This window comes from Plectropomus leopardus, chromosome 7, assembly GCF_008729295.1.
Source record: "Plectropomus leopardus isolate mb chromosome 7, YSFRI_Pleo_2.0, whole genome shotgun sequence".
Taxonomy (NCBI): Eukaryota; Metazoa; Chordata; class Actinopteri; order Perciformes; family Serranidae; genus Plectropomus; species Plectropomus leopardus.
This window is the reverse complement of record NC_056469.1, coordinates 305357-327876: the sequence shown is the minus strand read 5'-3', so window position 1 is coordinate 327876 and position 22520 is coordinate 305357. Positions and strand designations below refer to the sequence as shown.

The window sequence follows — 22520 nt, the reverse complement described above, 5'->3', positions numbered from 1 at the left end:
GGGTTCGACTCTGCCAGGGCTGCCCTTTGTCACCGATTCTGTTCATAACTTTTATGGACAGAATTTCTAGGGCCATGGTTCTCTGCTGGAAAAGGGTGGAGTGTCCTCTCTAGATCGGGGAGGAGATCCTGCCCCAAGTGGAGGAGTTTAAGTACCTCTGGGTCTTGTTCACAAGTGAGGGACGCATGGAGCGGGAGATCAACAGGCTGATCGGTGCAGCGTCTGCAGTAATGCGGACGCTGCACCGATCTGTCGTGGTGAAGAGGGAGCTGAGCCGAAAAGGCAAAGCTCTTGATTTACCGGTCGATCTTCGTTCCTACCATAACCTATGGTGACGAGCTTTGGGTAGTGACCAAAAGAACAAGATCGGAAGTACAAGCGGCTGAAATGAGCTTCCTCTGTAGGGTGGCTGGGCTCTCCCTTAGAGATAGGTTGAGAAGCTCAGTCATCTGGGAGGAGCTCGGAGTAGAGCTGCTGCTCCTCCACGTTGAAGAAGAGCCAGTTGAGGTGGCTCGGGCATTTAATTAGGATGTCTCCAGGATGCCTCCCTGGTGAGGTGTTCAGGGCACGTCCCACCATTAGGAGGCCTCTGGGAAGACCCAGGACACGCTGGAGAGACTATGTCCCCCAGCTGGCCTGGGAATGCCTCGGGATCCCCCGGGAAGAGCTGGACGAAGTGGCGGGGGAGAAAGTCTGGGCTTCCCTGCTTAGACTACTGCCCCTGCGACCAGACCCCGGATAAGTGGCAGACAATACATGGATGGGATGGATGGTGTTTTAAATGTACCCCTGTTTTAGATAGTTCTTTTTATAGTAAATACTACAGATCCTGTATTAAATTTAATAATCTACGAACCACCCAGGCCAAACGATGTTTTTAGAATTTAACCACTGATTTTATAGATACACTGGAGTCTTATAACCCCACTCAGGCAATTCACGAACCCACACATTATAGATGTCACACTCTTTACTTAGTTTTATTCACTAGTCTCAGCCCCAACACTTTTATGACTACGGATATCTTTGTGTCTGATCACAAGGCAGTTTTATTCAGTTTGGTTTTAACCAATGTCATTTTAATCCGAGCACATTTAAGCAAATTCAGCAAATTTTCCAATCTTTTAAAATGCTGCTTCTTTAACTGTTTTTAATCCAAATTTTAACTTGGAGGAGCTGGTCTCCCTTTTTAACCACACCTGTCAGACTGTCCTAGACTCTGTTTTCCCATCCAAATGTAAAAATTCTGTTAAATGAATCCACATATAAATTAAAGAGAGACTATAGGAAAATCAAGCATAAATGGAAAAGGAAGTTTATATTTTCTGACATTTGGAAAGACTCAATGAAGAATTATCAAAAGGCAGTTAAAGAATTGTATTGATGCCTCTACAGAAATGTGTGAAAAGTTTTTACAGTTTTTTAGAAGCAAGATTATGGTTACAAAGCAACAAATCACCCCTCCAGACCGTTTTTGCATGCCAGTAGGGATATTTTTAGTTATTTCAGAAATTTCCGAAATGAAACCAACCACGTGCAGCCTTGATTTTATTCCCACAAAATTTCTTTAACAGGTTTTAACACAGTTGGGCCCAGTATTTTATCAATCAAATAGCTCCCTAGCAGAGGGTATTTCCCCATCTACTGTTAAACATGATTAGGTCTAACCTTCTTAAATAAACCCAAACCTCGACCCCTCTGTTCTTAGCAATTTTGGGCCAGTTTATTCTGCTTTTATCAGAAGTTTTAGAAAAAGTGATTTCTAACCAAGTTTTAGCTTTTATATGTCAAAATATTTGAGGAAGTTTCCATCTGGTTTTAGAGCTTTACATAGCACTGAAACTGCACTTCTCAGGGTTACTAACGATATTCTTTTAGCTGGGGGGACTGCAATTTTAATTCTTCTAAGTGCAACCTTTAAAACAGTAGACCACGCTATTTTGATCAATTGCCTCGACACTTGGGTTGGAAACATACTGCACTTGGTTAGTTTTACTTTCACCTTTTAGAACCTACTTGGTAATCATAAGTAATCACTCCTCCTCTACTACTCGCCTCTACTTACCTGTGGTGTGCCACAAGGCTCAATTTTAGGTCCAATTTTATTTTCTACTTATATGCTCCCACTCAGCAAAATAATCCATGATCAAAATTCTTCTCATTCTTGTCATTGCTACACAGATATACCTCCCCCTGAGACCAGATGACCTGAGTAGCCTAGCTGCTGTCTTAGACTGCCTTAACAATGTCAACTGTCGAATGACTCAAAATCACCTGCATCTCAACAACTCCCCAAACCCTGCCAACTACATTGTGATGCCCTTGGCCCCCTCTCCACAAATCTGAAGCCCACTGCCAGAAACCTTGGAGAAACATTTGATTCACCCATGTGTCCCATGTTGTTCAGTCCTGCTTCCTTCAGACTAGATTACTGTGACTCCCTCCTCTCCAGTATTAATTAAACGTCACACTCCCGTCTTCAACTAGGGTAGAGTGCAATAGCTCGGTTTCTCACAGGTTTTAAAAGACAACATCACATCACCCTGATCCTCACTTCCTTCCTTCCTCTATTTTAGAATTGATTTTAAGATTTTTCTTATTGTTTTTAAAGCCAGTTTGGGTCTGGCCCCAAGCTACATATCAGAAATACTGACCCCATATGAGCCAGCTCACAGCCTGATAAAAATGGTACAGACCTCAAGCAGAGCGACTGAGGAGGGATCCTTCTTCCAGGAAGAACAGATGTGCAAAAGATCCCGTAAAGAGCAATAAAATTACAGTAGATGACAAAATGTTCTGTGTGTGTGTGTGTGTGTGTGAGAGAGAGAGAGTCTGAAACTAGATATGGGTTATTTTAATTCAACCTTTGTGTCTTCTCCAGCAGTTCATTGACCAAATGAAAGCACGGGTTGTAGCACCCAATAATGTGATAATTTACTGAAAATGTAATAATGCCTGAAAATGTACATTTGCACTTAACTCAATCGAAAATGTAATAAAACCCAATAATGCAATAACTTGACCAAAAATGTAATAAAATATTCTGACTGATATTGTAATAACATTTTTACCGATAATGTAATACCTTATTACATTATTGGAGATTTATTACATTTTAAAGTGGGTCTTTTTTTTTAAAAAAATGATAATGTAAAACTTGACAGATAATGTAATATAGAGTTCTACATTTTGTGTTTTGAGAATCCAAGACTGTTATATAGCCTACACTGGATTTGAAACAACAGAATGACTGAATTGCAGACCTATACCATACAGCTATATGCACATGCAGATACTCAGGGACATCCTGGTCCTGCTGAGTGTGTGATGGACTTACCTCCTTTGGTGACCAGAATTCCAGCTCAGATATATCTGAGGTGGAATTCTGGTATAGTTTTTGAGCAGCACTGGACCTTACAGAGTCATCATGGTTGTTTGGTACCCAATTCATCTTTTATGAAATTGTGTCATCATCTTTAGGCCTACTGTGAATACAGTGCAAATCCTATGGCGGCTGTTAAAAAAAAAAAAAAAAAGCCGACCTGCTGATCACTAATAGGTCTATATTTTTGATGTAGGAAGATCGACTTCAAAAACAATATCTGAGTTTCGGAGTGGCGGTGCGTCGGAGCAGCGGGGTGTCGGAATGGGGGGGGTTCGGAATAGACGGGCGTCCCTGTGGTGGTTCAACTTAAGCACTGGAGCTCGGTGGAAAAGGGGCGCTACAGCCTCGTCTCCCTATTTGTCTCAGCGGAGCAAAATTAATGATTAAATAAACAAAGAACCTAGGGCTGGGCGGTATGACCCAAAATTCATATCACGGTATAAATTGAATCTCTTCACGGTAACGGTATATATCGCGGTATAAATGTCACGGTGTAAAACTTATAATGGAATTGTTTCTGAATGGGTTTTGTAGTCCCTTAGCAAAACTAAATTGATTTAAAAAAACAACAACAACAAAAAAAGCAAAGATATAATGTATTTTTTTGAGCATTTCCTGTGCAGAAGAACAACAGAAGTAAGGATAGTGCCTCAGAAGTACAAAAATTCTTACAAAAATAAAGTAGATATTGTAAACAGTATTTCAAGTAAGAGAGGTTTTCTATAAGGCAAATGGCAAAAACAGTGAAAAGGTTCTGTAATCCTGTAAAAATCTGTAAAAAATACCTAAGTAAAGAATGTGAGTATTTTTTCCATCACAGCAGGTCAGTGATCAGTGTTTCAGTGACTCTCTGTGGATCAGTGAATAGTGTTTTATTTATGGGGCCCGCCACATTAAAAACATCGACACCACGACATGATTTTCTATTTTTGGAGCTGCACACCTTTTTCGGTCGTGTCTAGAAGGTAACTTTATTTGCACAACTCTCGTGAGATTTGTGTTCGTTATTTCTACTAAAATAATCAAACTCGCGCGATCTTTCGCAGGTCTAGGGTTCCCTTCTAGACACGACCCTCTCTGTCTCTGTCAAACTAATGACAGCAGACTGTCTGTAAACAGCACGATGTTTCACTCTGCAGTGTTTCACACAAAGACTTTATTTGTGTGGACACCCAGGTTTGGTTTGTCACCAATTTTGTCATTTTTATTTTTTAATCAGTCCGAGAGGACGACGGTATCAGTGATTGATTAGTGATCAGTCTGCCCTCCTCTCCTCCCTCACCTGTTCACTCTGCTGTGAGAAGGTCTGAAAGTTTCTCACAGAGAAACACAGATTCTCCTGTTTTACGAATAGGTCTCCTTATACAGTTGTTTAATTTTATAAGTGCATCTGGTTGGTGTCGATGTCATTAACCATCACGTTAGTTTCTGTTGTAATAAACTCCGCCATTAACAACAGTCTCCTCCACACGCAGCTTCTCTGCAATTGGTCTGTGTGTTTCCTGATCAGCTAAACCAGCGCTGGAAAGACTAGAAAAGTTGCGCCAGTTAAAATAGAAGCGTCCCTTAAAAAAATAAAATCTATTAATAATTTATTGGTTATAGGTCCGGGTCCGTATAGGACGCCGTCTGGGTCCGGACTCGGACCGCGGTCCGTCAGTTAGGGACCCCTGTCGTAGACTGAGCCGGTGTTTGAGCCGAGCGCAGGCTCTGGCTCTCTGCATACTCGGCACGTTTTGATTTCAAATGGGAAAATAAATTGCTCGTGTTAGCTTTGTTGGCAGTCACAGTTACTCCACACATCTTGCAGATGACATTTTTCTGCTCAACATCCGACTTTTTAAACCTGAACCACGTCCAAATCACGGATGTAGCACCGTTTTTTTTTTTACCAGCCCCTCCTTCTCCGCTTGCGGCCATTTTCACACAGACGCAGGTGCGATGACGTCATCGACGGTATGACAGCAGAGCACAAATCTCTACCATGGCCAAATTTATATCGTTTCTACCGTCATACCGTGTATACCGCGCAGCCCTAAAAGAACCCCCCCACCCAACCCCCCGGTCGGACAACACCCACTGCCAGAGATGCCTAAAAAACCTGTGGGAAACAATAGGCTAACTAACCTATCCCATTAGGCCTATAAAGTTCGAAAATTAATAATGATTGAAAAAATAAATTAATTAATAAAACTTGTGGTCTGTGCACCTGTGAACCACCTGTGAACAGACCACAGTGACAAAAAGGTTGGGAACCCCTGTCTTAAGCTATTTATAGAAGTAGCCAAGCCTTGGCTAAAGTGTCAAGAAGTTGGCATCAAGAACTAGGCTAATATACAGTCACATGGTCAATAAAATTTATAATTTTTCAATTTTATTTCACTAAAATGTCTAAAACCTACCATTACCCAACTATTATCAAATGTTATCACAAAAATCTGAAGGTATTGATGCTGAGACATTGCATACTCACTTACCAAGTGGTCACATAAAGGGAGAAATGTCTCTCTTGGCTAGACACCACCTGAAAGAGACCCTGATCGTGTTCTCCCTTGCAGGCCCTCTAGTGGCCAGGATGCCGGCGTCCAAGATGAATTAATACATCAAAAGCATCATTTATACAATATAGTGACTGTAAATCGTATATATATATAAACCCCAAAAGTTAAAAAATAACCAAGTCAGTTGTCATTATGTTTTGTCATTTTTATGCTGACATTTTTATTAAACCTGTACTTATAGAGGTAAATCTCACGGTATGTCAGCTGACCACTATCACTTGACATAGGCTAGAGGAAGATGGTAAATGGTCCGTATTTATATAGTGCTTTACTATACCTGAAACGATACCCAAAGCACTTAACATTATACATCACATTCACCCAGTCACACACTGATGGCGGAAGAGCTGCCATGCAAGACGTTAACCGACGTTGACCCATGAGGAGCGGTTAGGGGTTCGGTGTCTTGCTCAGGGACACCTCAACATGAGCTCTGCAGGCCAGGATCGAACCAGCAACGGTTACAAGACGGCCACTCTACCCACTGAGCCATGCCGCCCCGTCATTCCAAGTGATATAATAACCATTTATGAGAGGATATATTTATGTCAAATTTTAAATAATGTGTTGGTGTTATGAATACTTATGCATACCCTCGTCAAATGAAGTGTTACTTAAATTTGTTTTGTTGGTTTGTGGTTGTTTTCATGAGGTAGTGATTCGTTGGAAAACTGTGGAGAGTGAAGTATGTTTAGGGAAGCAATAGTTATTCTCTTGTTTCAAAGTCAGTGTATTTAACAGTCTTAGATTCTCAAAACACAAAATATAGACCTCTATATTACATTATCTGTCAAGTTTTACATTATCATTTTTTTTTTTAAAAAGACCCACCTGAAAATGTAATAAATCTCCAATAATGTAATAAGGTATTACATTATCGGTAAAAATGTTATTACAATATCAGTCAGAATATTTTATTACATTATTGGTCAAGTTATTGCATTATTGGGTTTTATTACATTTTCGATTGAGTTAAGTACAAATTTTATTACATTTTCAAGCATTATTACATTTTCAGTAAATTATTACATTACTGGGTGCTACATGGCTCAATAAAATTACAGTAGATGACAAAATGTTCTTTGTGTGTGTGTGTGTGTGTGTGTGTGTGTGTGTGTTAGATAGTCTGAAACTGGACATGGGGTAATTTTCATTCAACCTATGCGTCTTCTCCAGCAGTTCATCGACCAAATGAAAGCACGGGTCAGTAACAGTAATATGAAACTCCTGTCGGTACCTGTTTCCACTCAAGTAGAAACCAATACCTAGCAGAGTATTCAAAAGAGTAAGATACTATAAAGAATAAAGGGCAAGGATTGATAACATTACCATTCTTATCTACTTACTTACTCACTCATGAGAGTGTCCAAAGGGGCAAACTTTTGAAGCAAAATCAGTTCATTTCATGCAAATTTACAAGCTAGCAAGCTTACGAGACTTTCCACGCACTACTGTAACGGCAGGGCTCACATGATGGATGGAGACAGCCAAAGGTGTCTGTTCTTGCTTTCGAAAGTCAACAATGAAAAAAGCAACAACACAATTGTTGTGAAATTATTATTTAAAAAAGCGGTAAAGCTGTAAACTCTCTGAGACCCTGAGGTTTAAAGCTGGAAAGATACTGGTAGCACATGAAACTAGAAAACCTCAGGAATCTCTTGGTATCAGTGTTTTACAAGTCTGTCAGAGAGCATTCTAAATAACACTCCAACGTTTGGCAGGGGAACAACAGCAGAGCAATTTTCACATGGGTCCCTTGACCTCTGACCTCATGATGTTGGAATAAAAATGGGTGTCATGGGTGCGCACATGGATTTTTCTATGGCTATCCTTAAGGTGTTGGTGTCTAAATGTGGTATTTTTGAGACATTTTTGACCACTTTTGTCTATACACCAGTGTTTAAAAGGGCTTAAATTCAGCACCAAAACTGTGATGCTATCAACCCAAAAATTTCTGCAACAACTTCTAAAACATAAATAAACGTGGGAATGCCAATCATATATTTCAAAATCTCCTGCTTATGGTTAAGTATTTCTCATAAAAGAGGAACCACAGAATGAGAAAAAAGCTCTCATCTTACCTGTAATAAGAAATCAAATAGCGCCAGTCTGCTCCACTCTGAGTGCTCAACTCCCACACAGGGTGCTGACCTCAAGTCTGCTCCACTCCCACAGTGGACCTGCAGCAGCTCCTGGTACTGGGCCCAGCTGAGCACCACTGAGTTCTGGTCATTGTCTCTGTCAGTGAGGTGCTGAATATCTGGATCCCACCACACTACAGGTCTGGGGGTGCCACTGATGTATCGATAGGGTAAAATGTCACTGTGGAAAGTCCTCAGCACTGCAGGGAGACTCCTGTTGATTCCTAGCACCCTGTCCAGGTGGAAGGCGAACACTTCAAACCAGTCGTCAGTGCGTTTGATCAGGGAGCAGTGCCCCTGCTGGCAGCGCTCACTGTGGCTCTGTGGACGTCTGTCACCTGGTCCATTCTCACGTGAGCTCGTCTTTGGTGATGGCTGCTGTGATGAAGAAATAAAGTTAAATAATGCTTTCCAATTTTTTTTTTTTTTTTTATTTGTCAAACACTGTTCTGCATTAGACATCAATACCAACAGAGTGAATCACTGTGACATTGCAACAACAAAAGCCACTTACAGGTAGAAAACTGGCTGCTGTGTTGTGGTTGTTTTTTTTTTTGTTTTTTTTTAATTTTGGCTCAGGTGAGGGACATACAACTTTTAATGGTGGTATTTTATAATAAAATAACCTCTAAACCCCAAATCCTGCTAGTGGGTTTCAAAGACATGTTTTCTTTAAAAACTGCAAAATCAGTGTTTTTATCATAGCCAGGACCTGTAAACACAATCCTTTAACACATAATTTTTAAGGAGGCTTGACATTTTACTTAAAAAGATTCAATGTTTGTTTTGGTGATGACTAGCACCCATGCTGTTTGCTAGTTACACTGGCTCCAAAACAACTTACATTTAGGGTAAACACAACAACAACACCAGCACTGAAGCTAAATTATATCCTACTGTGGACAGTGCCACAGCACAACATATTTTAGCCACCTAAAATTATTATCAGTTTTTAGCTATATTTGAATTTTTGCTCTGTATAACTTATATATCAGTTGATGGAGGCAGCCGTAGAGCAGCAACTCCACTATTCAGTGGAGTAAGTTGACTGTTTTTCTCAATGAATTTTGGTGTTTTTGATATAATGGCTCCAAATCTCTGTTGGTAAGGGCTGTCTTACAGCAAGGTAAAGTCAAGTCAAGTCAAGTCAATTTTATTTATAGAGCCCATTATCACAAAACATGGTTTGCCTCAGAGGGCTTTACAGTGTGCGACTCTGCCCTTAGACCCTCACATCACCCAAGGAAAAACAAGGTAGAGGACGACAAGGGATCCCTCTTCCAGGATGGACAGACGTGCAATAGATGTCAATAAAATGTAAATAACAAATGAAATACAATCATGGCAAAAAGGAAAGAGAAAGCGAGAGGGGAGGAGAGGGAGGGGGAAACAGATGCATGTCATATTACAATAACGATAGGTGTGAAATTATTAAATGCACTCTATGATGATGTTGAGGGTGATGATAAGAGTCTTGTGTATATTGCTAGGGAGGTGTCCAAAGGCAAGATCAGGAAATCGGTGCAACCAGGACCAGACCACAATCAGGGCGAGCAGGGGATACAGCATCAGTGCAGCCACAGCACGAGCACAACCAAAGGCAGGGTCACAGCGCCAGCACAGCTATCACCACGATCGGGCACAGCCAAGGTTAGGGCCAGGATCCAGGAAACTAGGAAACAGGGGAACAGGAATGCTCCGGAGAGGCAACGGGATTAGCAGAGTGCAGTTCAGCAGACCCAGGCTCCATAATCGCAAGCCCCAGGTAGTGACAGTACCACATGGCTATCACAGATGCAAGGCTAAGCTAAACCACTGAGGCTAAGCTAAACTTACAAACGGTTGTCACAGATATAAGACTAAGCTCAGCAGTAAGGGTAATACGTATCATGGGAAGTCCCCTGGCAGATTAAACCTATTTCAGCCTAACTATGGGCTGGTCCAGGCAACCTGAGCCACCCCTAATTATAAGCTTTATCAAAGAGGAAGGTCTTAAGTCTCCCCTTAAAAGTTGAAACGGTGTCTGCCTCCCTGACCGAAACTGGAAGATGGTTCCATAAGAGGGGAGCATGGTAGCTGAAGGCTCTGGTTCCTATCCTACTTTTGGAAACTTTGGGAACCACAAGTAACCCTGCATTTTCAGAGCACAGTGATCTTGAGGGTTGGTAAGGAACTATGAGCAGCGACAGATAGGATGGAGCCTGACCATTTAGAGCTTTGTAAGTATGGAGGAGGATTTTAAATTCATTCATTCAGCCCCTTTTCTTGCTTCCAGTTAGAACATGTTCTGCACCAGTTGGAGAGACCTAAGAGATTTGTTGGGGCAACCTAATAATAAGGAGTTACATTAATCCAGCCTAGAGGTGACAAATGCATGTACTAATTTTTCAGCATCTGTTTGGGACAGGATACGTCTAATTTTTGAGATGTTAGGCAAGTGAAAGAAAGCAGTCCTTGAAGTTTGTTTTATATGGGAGGTAAAAGATAAATCTTGATCAAATAAAACTCCGAGGTTCCTTACAGTTGTGCTAGAGGTCAAGGTAATGCCATCTAGAGAAATTACATAGTTAGAAAAGGGGCTTCTGAGGTGTTTGGGGCCAAGAACAATAACTTCAGTTTTGTCTGAATTCAACATCAGGAAATCACGGCTCATCCAGGCTTTTACATTCTTAAGACATGTTTGAAGTCTAGATAGCTGATCAGTTTCATCTGGTTTCATTGATAGATATAGGTGCGTATCGTCAGCATAACAATGGAAATTTATAGAGTGTTTTCTAATTGGAAAATTGCCTAGAGGAAGCATATATAAAGTAAAAAGGATTGGTCCATGCACAGAACCCTGTGGCACTCTGAAGCAGACCTTAGTATGTGCGGAGGATTGATCACTGATGTGAACAAATTGGTAATGATCTGATGAGTATGACTTAAACCAGGCTAGTGCCATTCCTTTAAGGCAATTAAGTGTTCCAGTCTGTGCAGTAAAATTTGGTGTCAAATGCGGCACTGAGATCTAATAGGATTTAAACAGAGCGCAGACCTGTATCAGAAGCAATAAATAGGTCGTTATTAATTTTTGCTAGTGCCGTCTCTGATGAACTCTGAAGCCTGACTGAAAGTCCTCGAATAAACTATTATCTTGGAGAAAGACAGGACAGAGTTGATGAGCATCCACTTTCTCAAGGATTTTAGAAATAAAGGGGAGATTTGATATCCTCTATAGTTAGCTAAAATCTCAGGATCGAGAGTGGGCTTCCTTAGAAGAGGTTTAATGACGGCTACTTTAAAGGACTGTGGTACATAGCCTGTTAATAAAGACGCATTTATTATATCTAATAAAGAGTTGTCTAATAGGGGCAAAACTTCCTTAAGTAGCTTAGTTGGGATGGGGTCTAGCAGGCATGTTGATGGCTTTAGATGCAGAAATCAAAGTGTAGAGTCGGTGAAGGTAAATGGGGGAGAAACAGTCCAAATAAATTTCAGGCCTTGCTGCCATATCCAGGCTACCTGTGTCCGGGGTCAGGTCAATTAAGGGCAAGAGGGGATGGATTTTATCTTGAATAGTTATAATTTTATCATTCAAGAAAGTCAAAAATTCATCACTGCTTAGGAGTGAAGGAATAAAAGGCTCTATGGAGCTGTGACTCTGAGTCAGCCTGGATACAGTGTTGCAAAGAAACTTGGGATTGTTTTTGTTTTCCTCGATTAATGATGAGTAATAGCTTGCCCTGGCATGGCGGCGGGCCTACTTATACACTTTAAGACTACCCAGCCAGACTAAACGGGACTCCTCCAGGTTGGCTGACTGCCAGTGTCTTTCAAATATTCACAATGTTTGTTTCAATTTGCGGATCTGGAGGTTAAACCATGGAGCTAATTTTCTTTTGTTTCATTATTTTCTTCTTGAAGCGTGCAACAGTGTCGAAAGCTGATCGCAGTGAGCCAGTAGCATTATCAACGAGACAGTCAGTTTGAGAATGACTTAAGTTAGTAAGAGTATTCTCAGTCACTGTAAGACACAGTAATGATGTCAATGCAGAAGGAATCAGTTTCTTAAATTTAGCCACTGCTGAATCAGATAGACATCTAGAATAGTAACTCTTACTGAGAGGCTTGTAGTCGAGTAATAAAAAATTGAAAGTTATTAAATAATGGTCTGACAGAGCAGGAATCTCAGGAACGACTAATAAATCTTCAATATCGATGCCATTTGCAAGGACAAGATCGAGGGTGGGGTGTGATTGTAGCGGTGAGTGGGTTTATGTATACACTGACTGAAGCCAATTGAATCCAAAAGCGTGGAGAAAGCAGAACTAAAGCTATCACTATTAACATCCATGTGAATGTTAAAATCCCCTATGATAATTACTTTGTCTGATTTAAGCACTAAACTTGATATAAGCTCAGAGAATTCAGATAGAAATTCACAGTATGGGGCAGTATGGGGCCTGTACACTATAACAAATAGAATTGGCTCTAGAGTTTTCCAGGATGGGTGAGACAGACTAGGAAAAAGGCTTTCAAATGAACTATAGTTTAGCTTAGCCTTAGTGTGAATTGCTAAGCTTGAATCAAAAATTGCAGCAACTCCCCCTCCTCAGCCAGTGTCCCTCAGAACGTGACTATTTATATGACCAGGAGGAGTGGATTCATTCAGACTAGCGTACTCATAGGACAAAGCCAGGTCTCAGTGAGGCATAATAAATCAATATAGTTATCCAATATTAAATCAGTGACTAAAAGAGCCTTGGTCGATTGGTTGGGATCTAACGTTCAATAGTCCACATTTAATTCTCCTGTTATGATGCTGTTTGACAGGAGATGTATTAATTTTTATGAGATTTTCTTGTACAACTCCCCTTTTGTTTATTTTAGCTTTAAACAAATGAAGTCATCGTGGGACAGACACCGTTTTTATAACATTTACATTATGGGTGTGTGACTGTGCTAGAAGCTCAGATCTCCTGTTTCTGCCAATCTGTTGTGATCTCTTGTGGTTTTAAAGTTCACATGCCATATCCTGTGCTACTTAATGACTGTCCACACTAAAATTCCCAATCACCTTTGGCAAATCTCACCTGTTCACTGCTGGCTCCCACAAGGTCAGTCCATCCAGTGGAACAGCTTGATCCAGGAAGTTAGGGGTTAACCATGTCTCTGTGAAGATGTGTCCAGAACAGTCTCTGATCTCCTGTTGCTAAATGAGCCTTCATTTCATTTCATCTCATCCACTCCACTCTCCTGCAACCTGTCATTAGCCAGAAGAAGGCTTGGTAGAGGGGAAGCTCTCGGTCCAAGTTGGGTCAGCCTCACCCTGATACTGGCTCTCCTCCCTCTAGATGTCTGGTGCTCTTCATTTCATTTCTCCCCTCTGGTCTGACTTTGGTGTGATAAGTGTTTCATGTTGATAAGTGCTTCTCTATCATAGAAAAGTTGTCCAGAAGGGGTCATGTTGTCAAAAAAATAGAAAAATATAGCAAAAAAGTAACAAGGATTTGAGGAGCTACTGGCTGCTGCATCTACATGTGCTGCCATTGTCATATCAAAGGGCTTGTCTGTTTTTTTCCAAAGCCTGGTGATATTCAGCTACCTTTGCACTTGTATGCTTCTCACATTGCTGTAGTCAATGGCCTCCTCCTTGCTGATATTTTTCAGTCTTTTGTGGATATTTGCTTGCTTCTGATGAACCTTAAAGTAGTGCCCATGTTGAACTCTTCTGTAGGACTGAAATTCCTGAAAACAACATTTTTTTTCAAATCTCTGCTTGCAGTTGAGTTGGGGACATTACTTTTGAACTCTCCTCTTATTTGTATTTTTCTGACCTGAGTGTTGGAGCAACATTTGCAGAAAAAAATGCTATATTTAGTTACTGCTAATGGAAAGCAAACATTTCCTACTTCTGCAACTTCACATTAAAAGCATTTAACTGGTAAAACATGAATTAACTTTTATTGTGAAGCAGTCACAGGAAATGCAATGTGTTTGTTGGTAAGTTTAGCACTACTGCCACTACACAGCCACTTTCAGCATTTTTAGACAATGGATCACTTTGGATTTTTTCAGGGAGTAATGGAAGCCTCAGCAGCAGCCACAATGAGCTGTTCACACCTCCAACTTTCACTGTGCACTGCTGTCTGCAGACGTATGCTGTGTGTGTGCAGCATCAGATTAGGATTGCTCACAGAATGATGGAAAATCCCAATTATTGCCTGACTTCCATATTAAGAAATATTTTATTTTGCTGTCCAGAACTTGACCTTAAACCACATTTGCTTACCAAAAGGAACTGCAAGTGTTGCCAAATCAGCCAGGACTGAAATCTTTGAGCTTGCTTTATATATTATTATACTTATGTGTATATTATATGTTATTAAATTTTCTAGTCTTCTGACCGAGCTACAGCCGCCCATTTCTACATATAGTAATTCTCCTATGCTACTTGAGTCTACTGTGTATGTTGTCTGGGACATGGACATCCAACCTGGTAAAGACCCAAGAGGGGTCTTAGATGTTGAAAAGCTCTCACACAAGCTTGTGATAAAAAAAAAATGACAAAGATCCCACCAGGTCAAGTGACATATCAAGTTACTATTGTACCAGCTGTTACATATCAACCAGCAGTGGTTCAACACAGAGCTTTAAGTAAATTTATGTGGTGAAAAACTATTTGAATATAGACATCCATCTATGTGTGTAACATTTCAAATGATCCCCTAACCATGTCATTACTATGTACCTGCTGGTGTGCATGAGGATCCAGCGCCACTTGGAGCACCTGTCCATGTGCAGGTACCCTGGTCTTACTGAGCACTTCACCCCCTGCCAGGAGCTCCATCTTCTGAAGGTCATCGTCGCTGAGCCAGGGAAGAGGGTGAAGATCTCGACTAATCCTGATCCTCCTGCGGTCACTGTCTGGGAAGTTCTGGTCTCCAAAGCTCTGACACCAGCCGCCATCATCTTTCTTTACAGCTGCCTCTTGTTTGGACAAAGCCTTTCTATGGTGCAACGCTGCAGGATTCTTCTTCACTTCAGAGGGATGATGCTGTTTTTTTATATCCCTGGTGGGCTTTTTCACAGCCTGCTGCTCCTTACCAATGTTGTCAGATTTCCCAGAGTGCTTTGTGGCTTGTCTGTGTTTTTCCAAAGCCTGGTGATATTCAGCGACCTTTGCACTTGAATGCCTGCCATGTATTTGTGTGTCTGCATTCCTGTTTGTGTGTCTGTCCTCCCATCTGCCTGCCTGTCTGTCTGCGGCCAGTCTGCCATTTCTTCGGGCATCTGCTGGAGTGGTGATATGTGGATATGTGGATTTGCTCTTTTGTAGATAAACATAGGTCTGTGCAGTGTGCTTTACCACAGCACTGTGGTTGCTTGGCGTAATTCTAAGCTTTGGCCCTGTGCTGTTGACTGTAAACTCTGGGAGAAGAAGATGGTGATGACTGGCTGAAAGCTGGTTGGCAATTGGCATGTTTTTTCTTTGGGAAGCAATCTTTTTGTTTTTGTGTTTATGTCTTTTTAAGTCTGTGAAACTTTTCTCTTTGATGCTGTTTTTGTTGCCAGCAGCGTCCCCCAAAGGGTGAGGCAGCACTGCGTGTTTAGACGTCTCCTTAGGAGTGTTGTATTTCCAGGCCCCATTGTGGATGTGAGCAGGCTCTGTGACCCTGGGCCTGGCTCTGAGCTGCCCAGTAGAGCTTAGGGCTTGGGACGAACCACCAGTCAATGTCAGTGTGCGGCAAAGGGATGGGGAGAGTCATGGTCATCACAGAAATCATGAGGAAGAGGAGGAAAGAGGGGAGAGAGGAGGAGCAGCCATTTTTGACCACAGCAGAGTTTTGACCACACCCGCCAGGCCTGGAAGGGAAAGACAAAAATAAAAAGAAAGACAGAAACACAGGTTAGAAGCAGACTGAAAGAACCATGATTATAATAGACGGCACCATAGGAAGGAAGCATTTGCACTAGATTGCACTCGAACAGATTTTTAGGGCCCGAGCACCGAATGGTGTGAGGACCCTCTTGAAACTGAAGGCATTATTATTAGGGCCCGAGCACCGAACGGTGCGAGGACTGTCTTGAAACTAAAGGAATTATATTATTATTATTATTATTATTATTATTATTAGGGCCCGAGCACTGAACAGTGTGAGGACCCTATTGTAATTGGTCTGTTTATTAGGGCCCGAGGACCAAGGGTGCAAGGACCCTATTGTAATTGCTCCGCTTTTTATTAGGGCCTGAGCACCGAACAATGTGAGGACTCTCTTGAAACTGAAGGAATTATCATTATTATTATTATTATTATTATTAGGGCCTGAACACCAAACAGTGCAAGGACCCTCTTGAAACTGAAGGAATTATTAGGACCCTAGCACCGAACAGTGCAAGTACCCTCTTGAAACTGAAGGAATTATTATTAGGGCCTGAACACCAAACGGTGCAAGGACCCTCTTGAACTGAAGGAATTATTAAGGCCCGAGCACCGAACAGTGCGAGGACACTCTTGGAACTGAAGGAATAATAATAATAATGATAATAATAATAATAATAATAATAGTATATTATTATTATTATATTATTATTATTATTATTATTATTCTCTCAAATGAATTGCCTTTTTTGGCTTTAACATATTCAAAAAGTCATGAAACTTTGCAGACTTATCAGGTTTGGTGAAAAATTTGATATTTTAATGGTCTTGTGTGTGGGTGGGAGGAAATGTATGAGTTGCACCCCCTAGTCATTTTCAACGAAGCAGCCCCCGCAGCACGTTTTACCTAGAGCTGTGAAACTTTGGAGGCCTGTGCAACATCCCAGTCTCTACAAAAAAGTATTTTGCGGCCATACCGTAAAACCAACAGGAAGTCAGCCATTTTGATTTGAAGTTGTAATTTTGATGTATTTTTGGCCATTTTTAAGGGGTCGTAATCTTGAGAACTTGTCCTAGAGCTTTCATCTGATTGACTTCAAATGTTATGGCTATCTTCATAAGACCTTTGACAGCAAAAGTTTTCATCACACCGTGTAATCTGTATGAGGCATCTAATTTGCATGTTCTGCCATGAACCAGGAAGTAAACAGGAAGTGGCATGTAACTCTGATGTAAATGGTCCAATATACCCAAACTTCACATGTTTGATAGGAGTCCCGCCCTGAACACATCTGTATGACAATTTTAAGCGATAATGAGAGCACCACCTATTGGCACAAGAAAGGCAAAGTTTTCAAGTAAGATGTCCAACTGGTAGCAGGTTGACTCGATGTTTGCACTGATGTGCCAAAATGGCTCTATAGCGTCCCCCTACAGATTTCAACGAAGCAGCCCCTGCAATACATTTCACCTAGAGCTACAAAACTTGGGAGGCATGTGTAACAGCCCGAGAGCTACAAAAAAGCCTCTTGGACCCATACCCTAAACCCAACTGGAAGTCAGCCATTCTGAATTAAATGTGCAATTTTGGTGTATTTTTGACCATTTTCAGGGGTCACAATTTTCCAAGTTTCTCTGACAGATTTCATCCAATTGACTTCAAAATCTAATCATCTTCACAGAAGGCCCTGGAAATCAAAAGTTATTACATTTGTGAGTTTTCGCCACACCGTGTGGCTGTTACTGAGCCAAACATGTCCATATCTCGCCATTAACCAGGAAGTAGTTTATAACTTAGGGACATGGTCCAATCTGCACCAAACTTCATATGTTTGATGACAGTCTTGCCCTGAACACATCTACGTGACAACTGTTACCATTATTTATAGCGCCCCCTACTGGCAACATGAAATGTCATGGAAATAACTTGCTTTCTTCTTTGATGGACTGCTCCTACAGATTTTATCTGATTGACTTCAAAACTGGTGAAAAAAACTTGAAGATCTTAATGATGCCTCCCTCTGAAGTATAGGTTTACCATGAATGCTGTTGCCATGCGGACCAGGTGGTTGCCGCCAAAGAGGAAGTTGTTGTAATTTCACTTTGCATCGACCGATTGGCCCCAAATTTCAAAGTTGTGATCAGGCTTCAGCCCTGAACACATCAGCATGTCATTGAACTATCATACTCACTGCGCCACCTACTTCCATCAGGAAATACGCCTCGTACCACAACTGTCCTTTGATTTTCATGAAATTTACATGTTTTGGTCTATAGATGATGTAGACCAAGATGACATAGAATCTGTGTGACCAAAGGAAGTAATTCACCATGTGGAATATCTCACTCAATGGAATAGCCAGACACCTGACCGTTATTATCGATCAGATTATGGACTGATGGAAGTGAGGATGAGGTATTTGTTATGTACAGCAGGATGTCATCTGCATAAAGACTAATTTTATGATGGTGTGACTTTGATTGAATGTCTGAAATATTATCACATTGTCTAATGGAAGTAGCCAGTAGTGGAGATAATGTGCATCCTTGTCAAGTACCTCTTGTAATTGAAACATTTTTGATATTATTCCATTGGTTATGACAGATGCAGTGGGCAGATTGTATAGTGTTTTAATCCAGTTGATAAAGTATGGCTGGAAAACAAAGTGGTTAAGGGGGGTGAAGAGAAAGGACCAGTCCACCCTGTCAAATGCCTTCTCTGCATCAAGGGTTGCCATGATAAATGGTGGTCTTTTTGGAGAAGAAAAGGTTTTTGCAAAAATTAATGAAATTGAATAGTTTTTGTGTGTTTTCTGAGGAATGCCTCCCTTAAATGAAACCAGTTTGATCCATGTGTATTCGTGATGAGATTACTCACTGAAGTCTAATTACTAAAGCCTTGCTAATGATTTTCGTGCCTGTTAATTAGTGATATGGGGCGATAGTTGGAGCATTGAGTGGGATCCTTATTTGGTTTTGGAATCAATGTGATATAAGCAGTGTTAATATTATGAGGCATGGTGGAACTTTGGTTAATTTCAGATATTACTTTGAAAAACAACAGTGAAAGAAGGGGCCAGAAGTGTTTATAGAATTCTGCTGGATAGCCGTCTGGTCCTGGGAATTTAGTTTTAGGCATGAGATTGAGTGCTCTAGCGATTTTGAGAAGAAATCACCCAATTCTGATAGGATGTGAGTTAGTTTAGATAGGGAGATATTCCTCAGAAAAGTTTCAGCTTCCTCTGAAGAGTTTTTTTGGTCAGGAGTATAAAGGTTTGTCTAGAAAGATCTAAAGGAGTCCCTGACTATGGACGGATTTTGGGTCATATTACAAGATAGGTCCATAATTGCGGAAATTAGTGTTTTTTTGTTTGTTGTTTTAGTTGATTTGCTATAAATGTACCTGTTTTATCACCAAATTCAAAGTATTGCTGTCAAAGTTTAAAGAAAGTATATTGGGTTTTTTTTGTTCAGTATGTTGTTTAGTTCATGACTGGTTCTCTTTAGTTCCTTTATTGTTCAGTCAGAAGGCGCCTGACAGGCCAGATGATCCAGTCTCTTTACCTCTCTCTGTAGATTTTCTTCTTTTGCAATTTCTTCTTTTTTTTGTACAAACAGCATGACATTATTTTAGCTCTCATGACAGCCATTGCATATTCCCATAGTGTACATGCTGATTTTCCCAGAGTTGTTGGTTTCAATGAAGGATGCCTATTGCCGTTTAAAGTAATTATGAAATTTTTTTGTCTTTGAGTAGTGAGTTGCTGAAGCGCCATCTGGGGATGATGATGATGATGATGATGATGATGATGATGAAAACCGCTCTATATGTGGATCTAAAACTATATTGAAGTCCTAAGATGTGTGAATCAGGAAAGTCAGACAGTGCTGTGAATATAAAGTGAAAGAAGGTGGGAGAGTCTGTGCTGGGACCATAGATATTTGAGAACATACAAGAATGGGGAAGATAAACCCTTGGTATACTCAAGAGTTGGTGTGTGTGTGTGTTAACAATCAATTGTTAACGAAAGCGTTGCTTGAACCTTTTTTTTTTTTTTTTGCATTATATATAACAGAAATATTTGTGACTGTGAGCGTGAAAGGTTGTGTGTCTATATGTGTCGGCCCTGCGATAGTCTGGCGACCTGTCCAGGGTGTACCCTGCCTTCCGCCTGCTGACAGCTGGGGTTGGCTCCAGCGCCCCCGTGACCCTTACGAGGACAAGCGGTTACGGAAAATGAATGAATGAATGAATGGACCCTTGCAGGACATTATTTTGTACGCATACACACACACACACACACACACATGGCGAGTGTGCTACTTACTAATAAATATACAATGGACACCCAAAAATGTAATATTCTCACACCTAATTTCCTTTTTTTCCTATTAAACAGAGAAATACAAATATAGAACTTCTGGGTTCAACTTTCTCTCAGCCACAGAAAACTGATGGGACTTAATTGCCTTGCTAACTCATCATAAAATTCATTTAATTCACACTTAACTCGACAGAAATAAAATAAAATTAACCCTAACTGTCTTGGTAACTCTTGCTTGTAATCTAGTTAGTAAGTCCACTGTTCCAACAATCACCAGGGGCCTCATTTATAAATGTTATGTACGCACAAAAGATGGCATACGTGACTTTGTAAGTAAACTTTGGGATTTATGAAAAACAAACCTGACGGGAAAATGTGCGCTCCTCCAAGGATGAAACGCGAGAGACAGCATTAAATTGATAGCATTGTGTAAAATAAATCAAAGAATTACCTTTCACATATCATATATGAAGAGTGTATTTGCAAAAACGGATAAAAATGAATAAACAAACAGCTGTATGATTGATACTCCCTGGAGTGCACACATGAAAAACATGATTTAGGATCCTAAATATAAGCCGAGATATCTGTTAATGAAAAAGTACCCCTCAAATACCTCTTGTAATTATCAAACAATATTTGCACGTTATGAAATTTATTCTCATAAATAACAAGGTGAACAGTAGGACAAATGACGTTTACACTGCTGCCGTTTTTGATGCCTCTGTCGGGCAGATACGAGTGCATTGTTAAAAATATTAAGTAAATATTAAGTAAATGTAAGTATGTGGACGACACCACCATCACTGGCCGAATTACAAACAACGATGAGAGCTCATACCGGGAGGACATCAACAATCTTGAAGAGTGGTGCACAGAGAACAACCTCCTGCTCAACATCAGTAAAACCAAGGAGCTGATTGTTGATTTTAGAAAGAAGGAGGCAAAGACATACCCCCCTGTCTACATCAGTGGAGCTGAGGTGGAGCAGGTGAGGAGTTTGAAGTTCCTTGGAATTATTATCACTGAGAACCTATCCTGGTCATCACATGTCACCACCCAGGTTAAAAAAGTGTAGAAAAGGCTCTTCTTCCTATGGAAACTTAGGAAGGCTAAATTCCAGAATAAGATCTTGGTTAACTTCTACAGAGCCCAGGACAGGAAGGCTCTACAGCGGGTGATTAAAACTGCCTAGAACATCAGTGGTTCCCATCTACAGAGCATCAGTGACCTCAGTGAAGTGAGGTGTCTGCACAGAGCCCAAAGGATACTGAAAGACAGCAGCTACCCCAGCCAGTGTCTTTTCACCCTGCTGCCATCTGAAAAAAGATACAGGAGTATTTGCTGCCGAACCAACAGACTGCAGAGCAGCTTCTGTCCCCAGGCTGTGGGACTCCTCAACTCCTCCTTCAACGCCAAAAACGCCAGAATTTAGATCAACTTTGATTTGCATTTCTTCTTAAACCACTTTTAAGAAAATTGACAATAAATTTATCTTGTACCTTGTAAGTAAGTACTGGGTACCCATGTCACTTTAGGGGAAAAATGTAATAAGTTATCCTCTACGTAAGTACTTGGTACCTCAGGGTACTCTAGGGGAAGGATGTCTGAAGTTAAATAGCCTGTATTTATGGAGGCATTGAAAAACATACAGTACCTTTGGGATTTCTAAATACCCTGGTGTCAGTGGTGGACAGTAACAAAGTGCATTTACTTAGGTACTATATTTAAGGTACAGTTTTTGAGTATTTGCACTTTACTTGAATAATATTTTAAAAAAAAACAACGATTTGACTCCATTACATTTGAAAAACAAATATTGTACTTTCAACTCCACTTAATTTCTAAGGCTGTCATTGCTTGTTACATTTGCTTGAATGTCTTTAAGACACATTTCAGCATGTCATCTGACACTCCATCCCCACACTTACTGTAAAATGGTGCGGTCCATCTGACAGTGTGGGCCAGAGGCGCACACAGCACACGTGCTGCTGATTTGAAGATGTGAGGTGAACTGCAGCCTGACTAACCTGAGCTAAGTCAAAATGCCTCACCAAAAACCAGGGGCCTGAAAAGAAAAGCTGAAGGTGAAGTGTTAGGCAAACTAATGTTAGCAAATGAAAGGTAAAAGCGATTAGTAGATTTAAGTTTAAAAAAAAAAACAAAATTGAATTTGTCCTTGATCCTGCTACATCTTTGGAGTTGAGGGATGAGTTGATTAAAATCAGCAGCTGCTATGAAAAT

At 40.7% G+C, this 22520-nt stretch overlaps 1 protein-coding gene across 1 annotated transcript in view; it reads right to left on the bottom strand.

The window, feature by feature from the left end:
* gask1a (golgi associated kinase 1A) overlaps positions 1-15767 on the bottom strand; it is a 35251-nt gene extending 19484 nt beyond the window's left edge. The window contains exons 1-2 of the mRNA XM_042489140.1: positions 14821-15767; positions 8028-8465 (exon numbers count right to left, since the gene is read on the bottom strand). Of these exons, the coding sequence (XP_042345074.1) occupies positions 8028-8465; positions 14821-15552 (1170 nt within the window). The 5' untranslated portion in view covers positions 15553-15767. The remainder of the gene's footprint in view (positions 1-8027; positions 8466-14820) is intronic.
* Positions 15768-22520: the final 6753 nt, after the last annotated feature.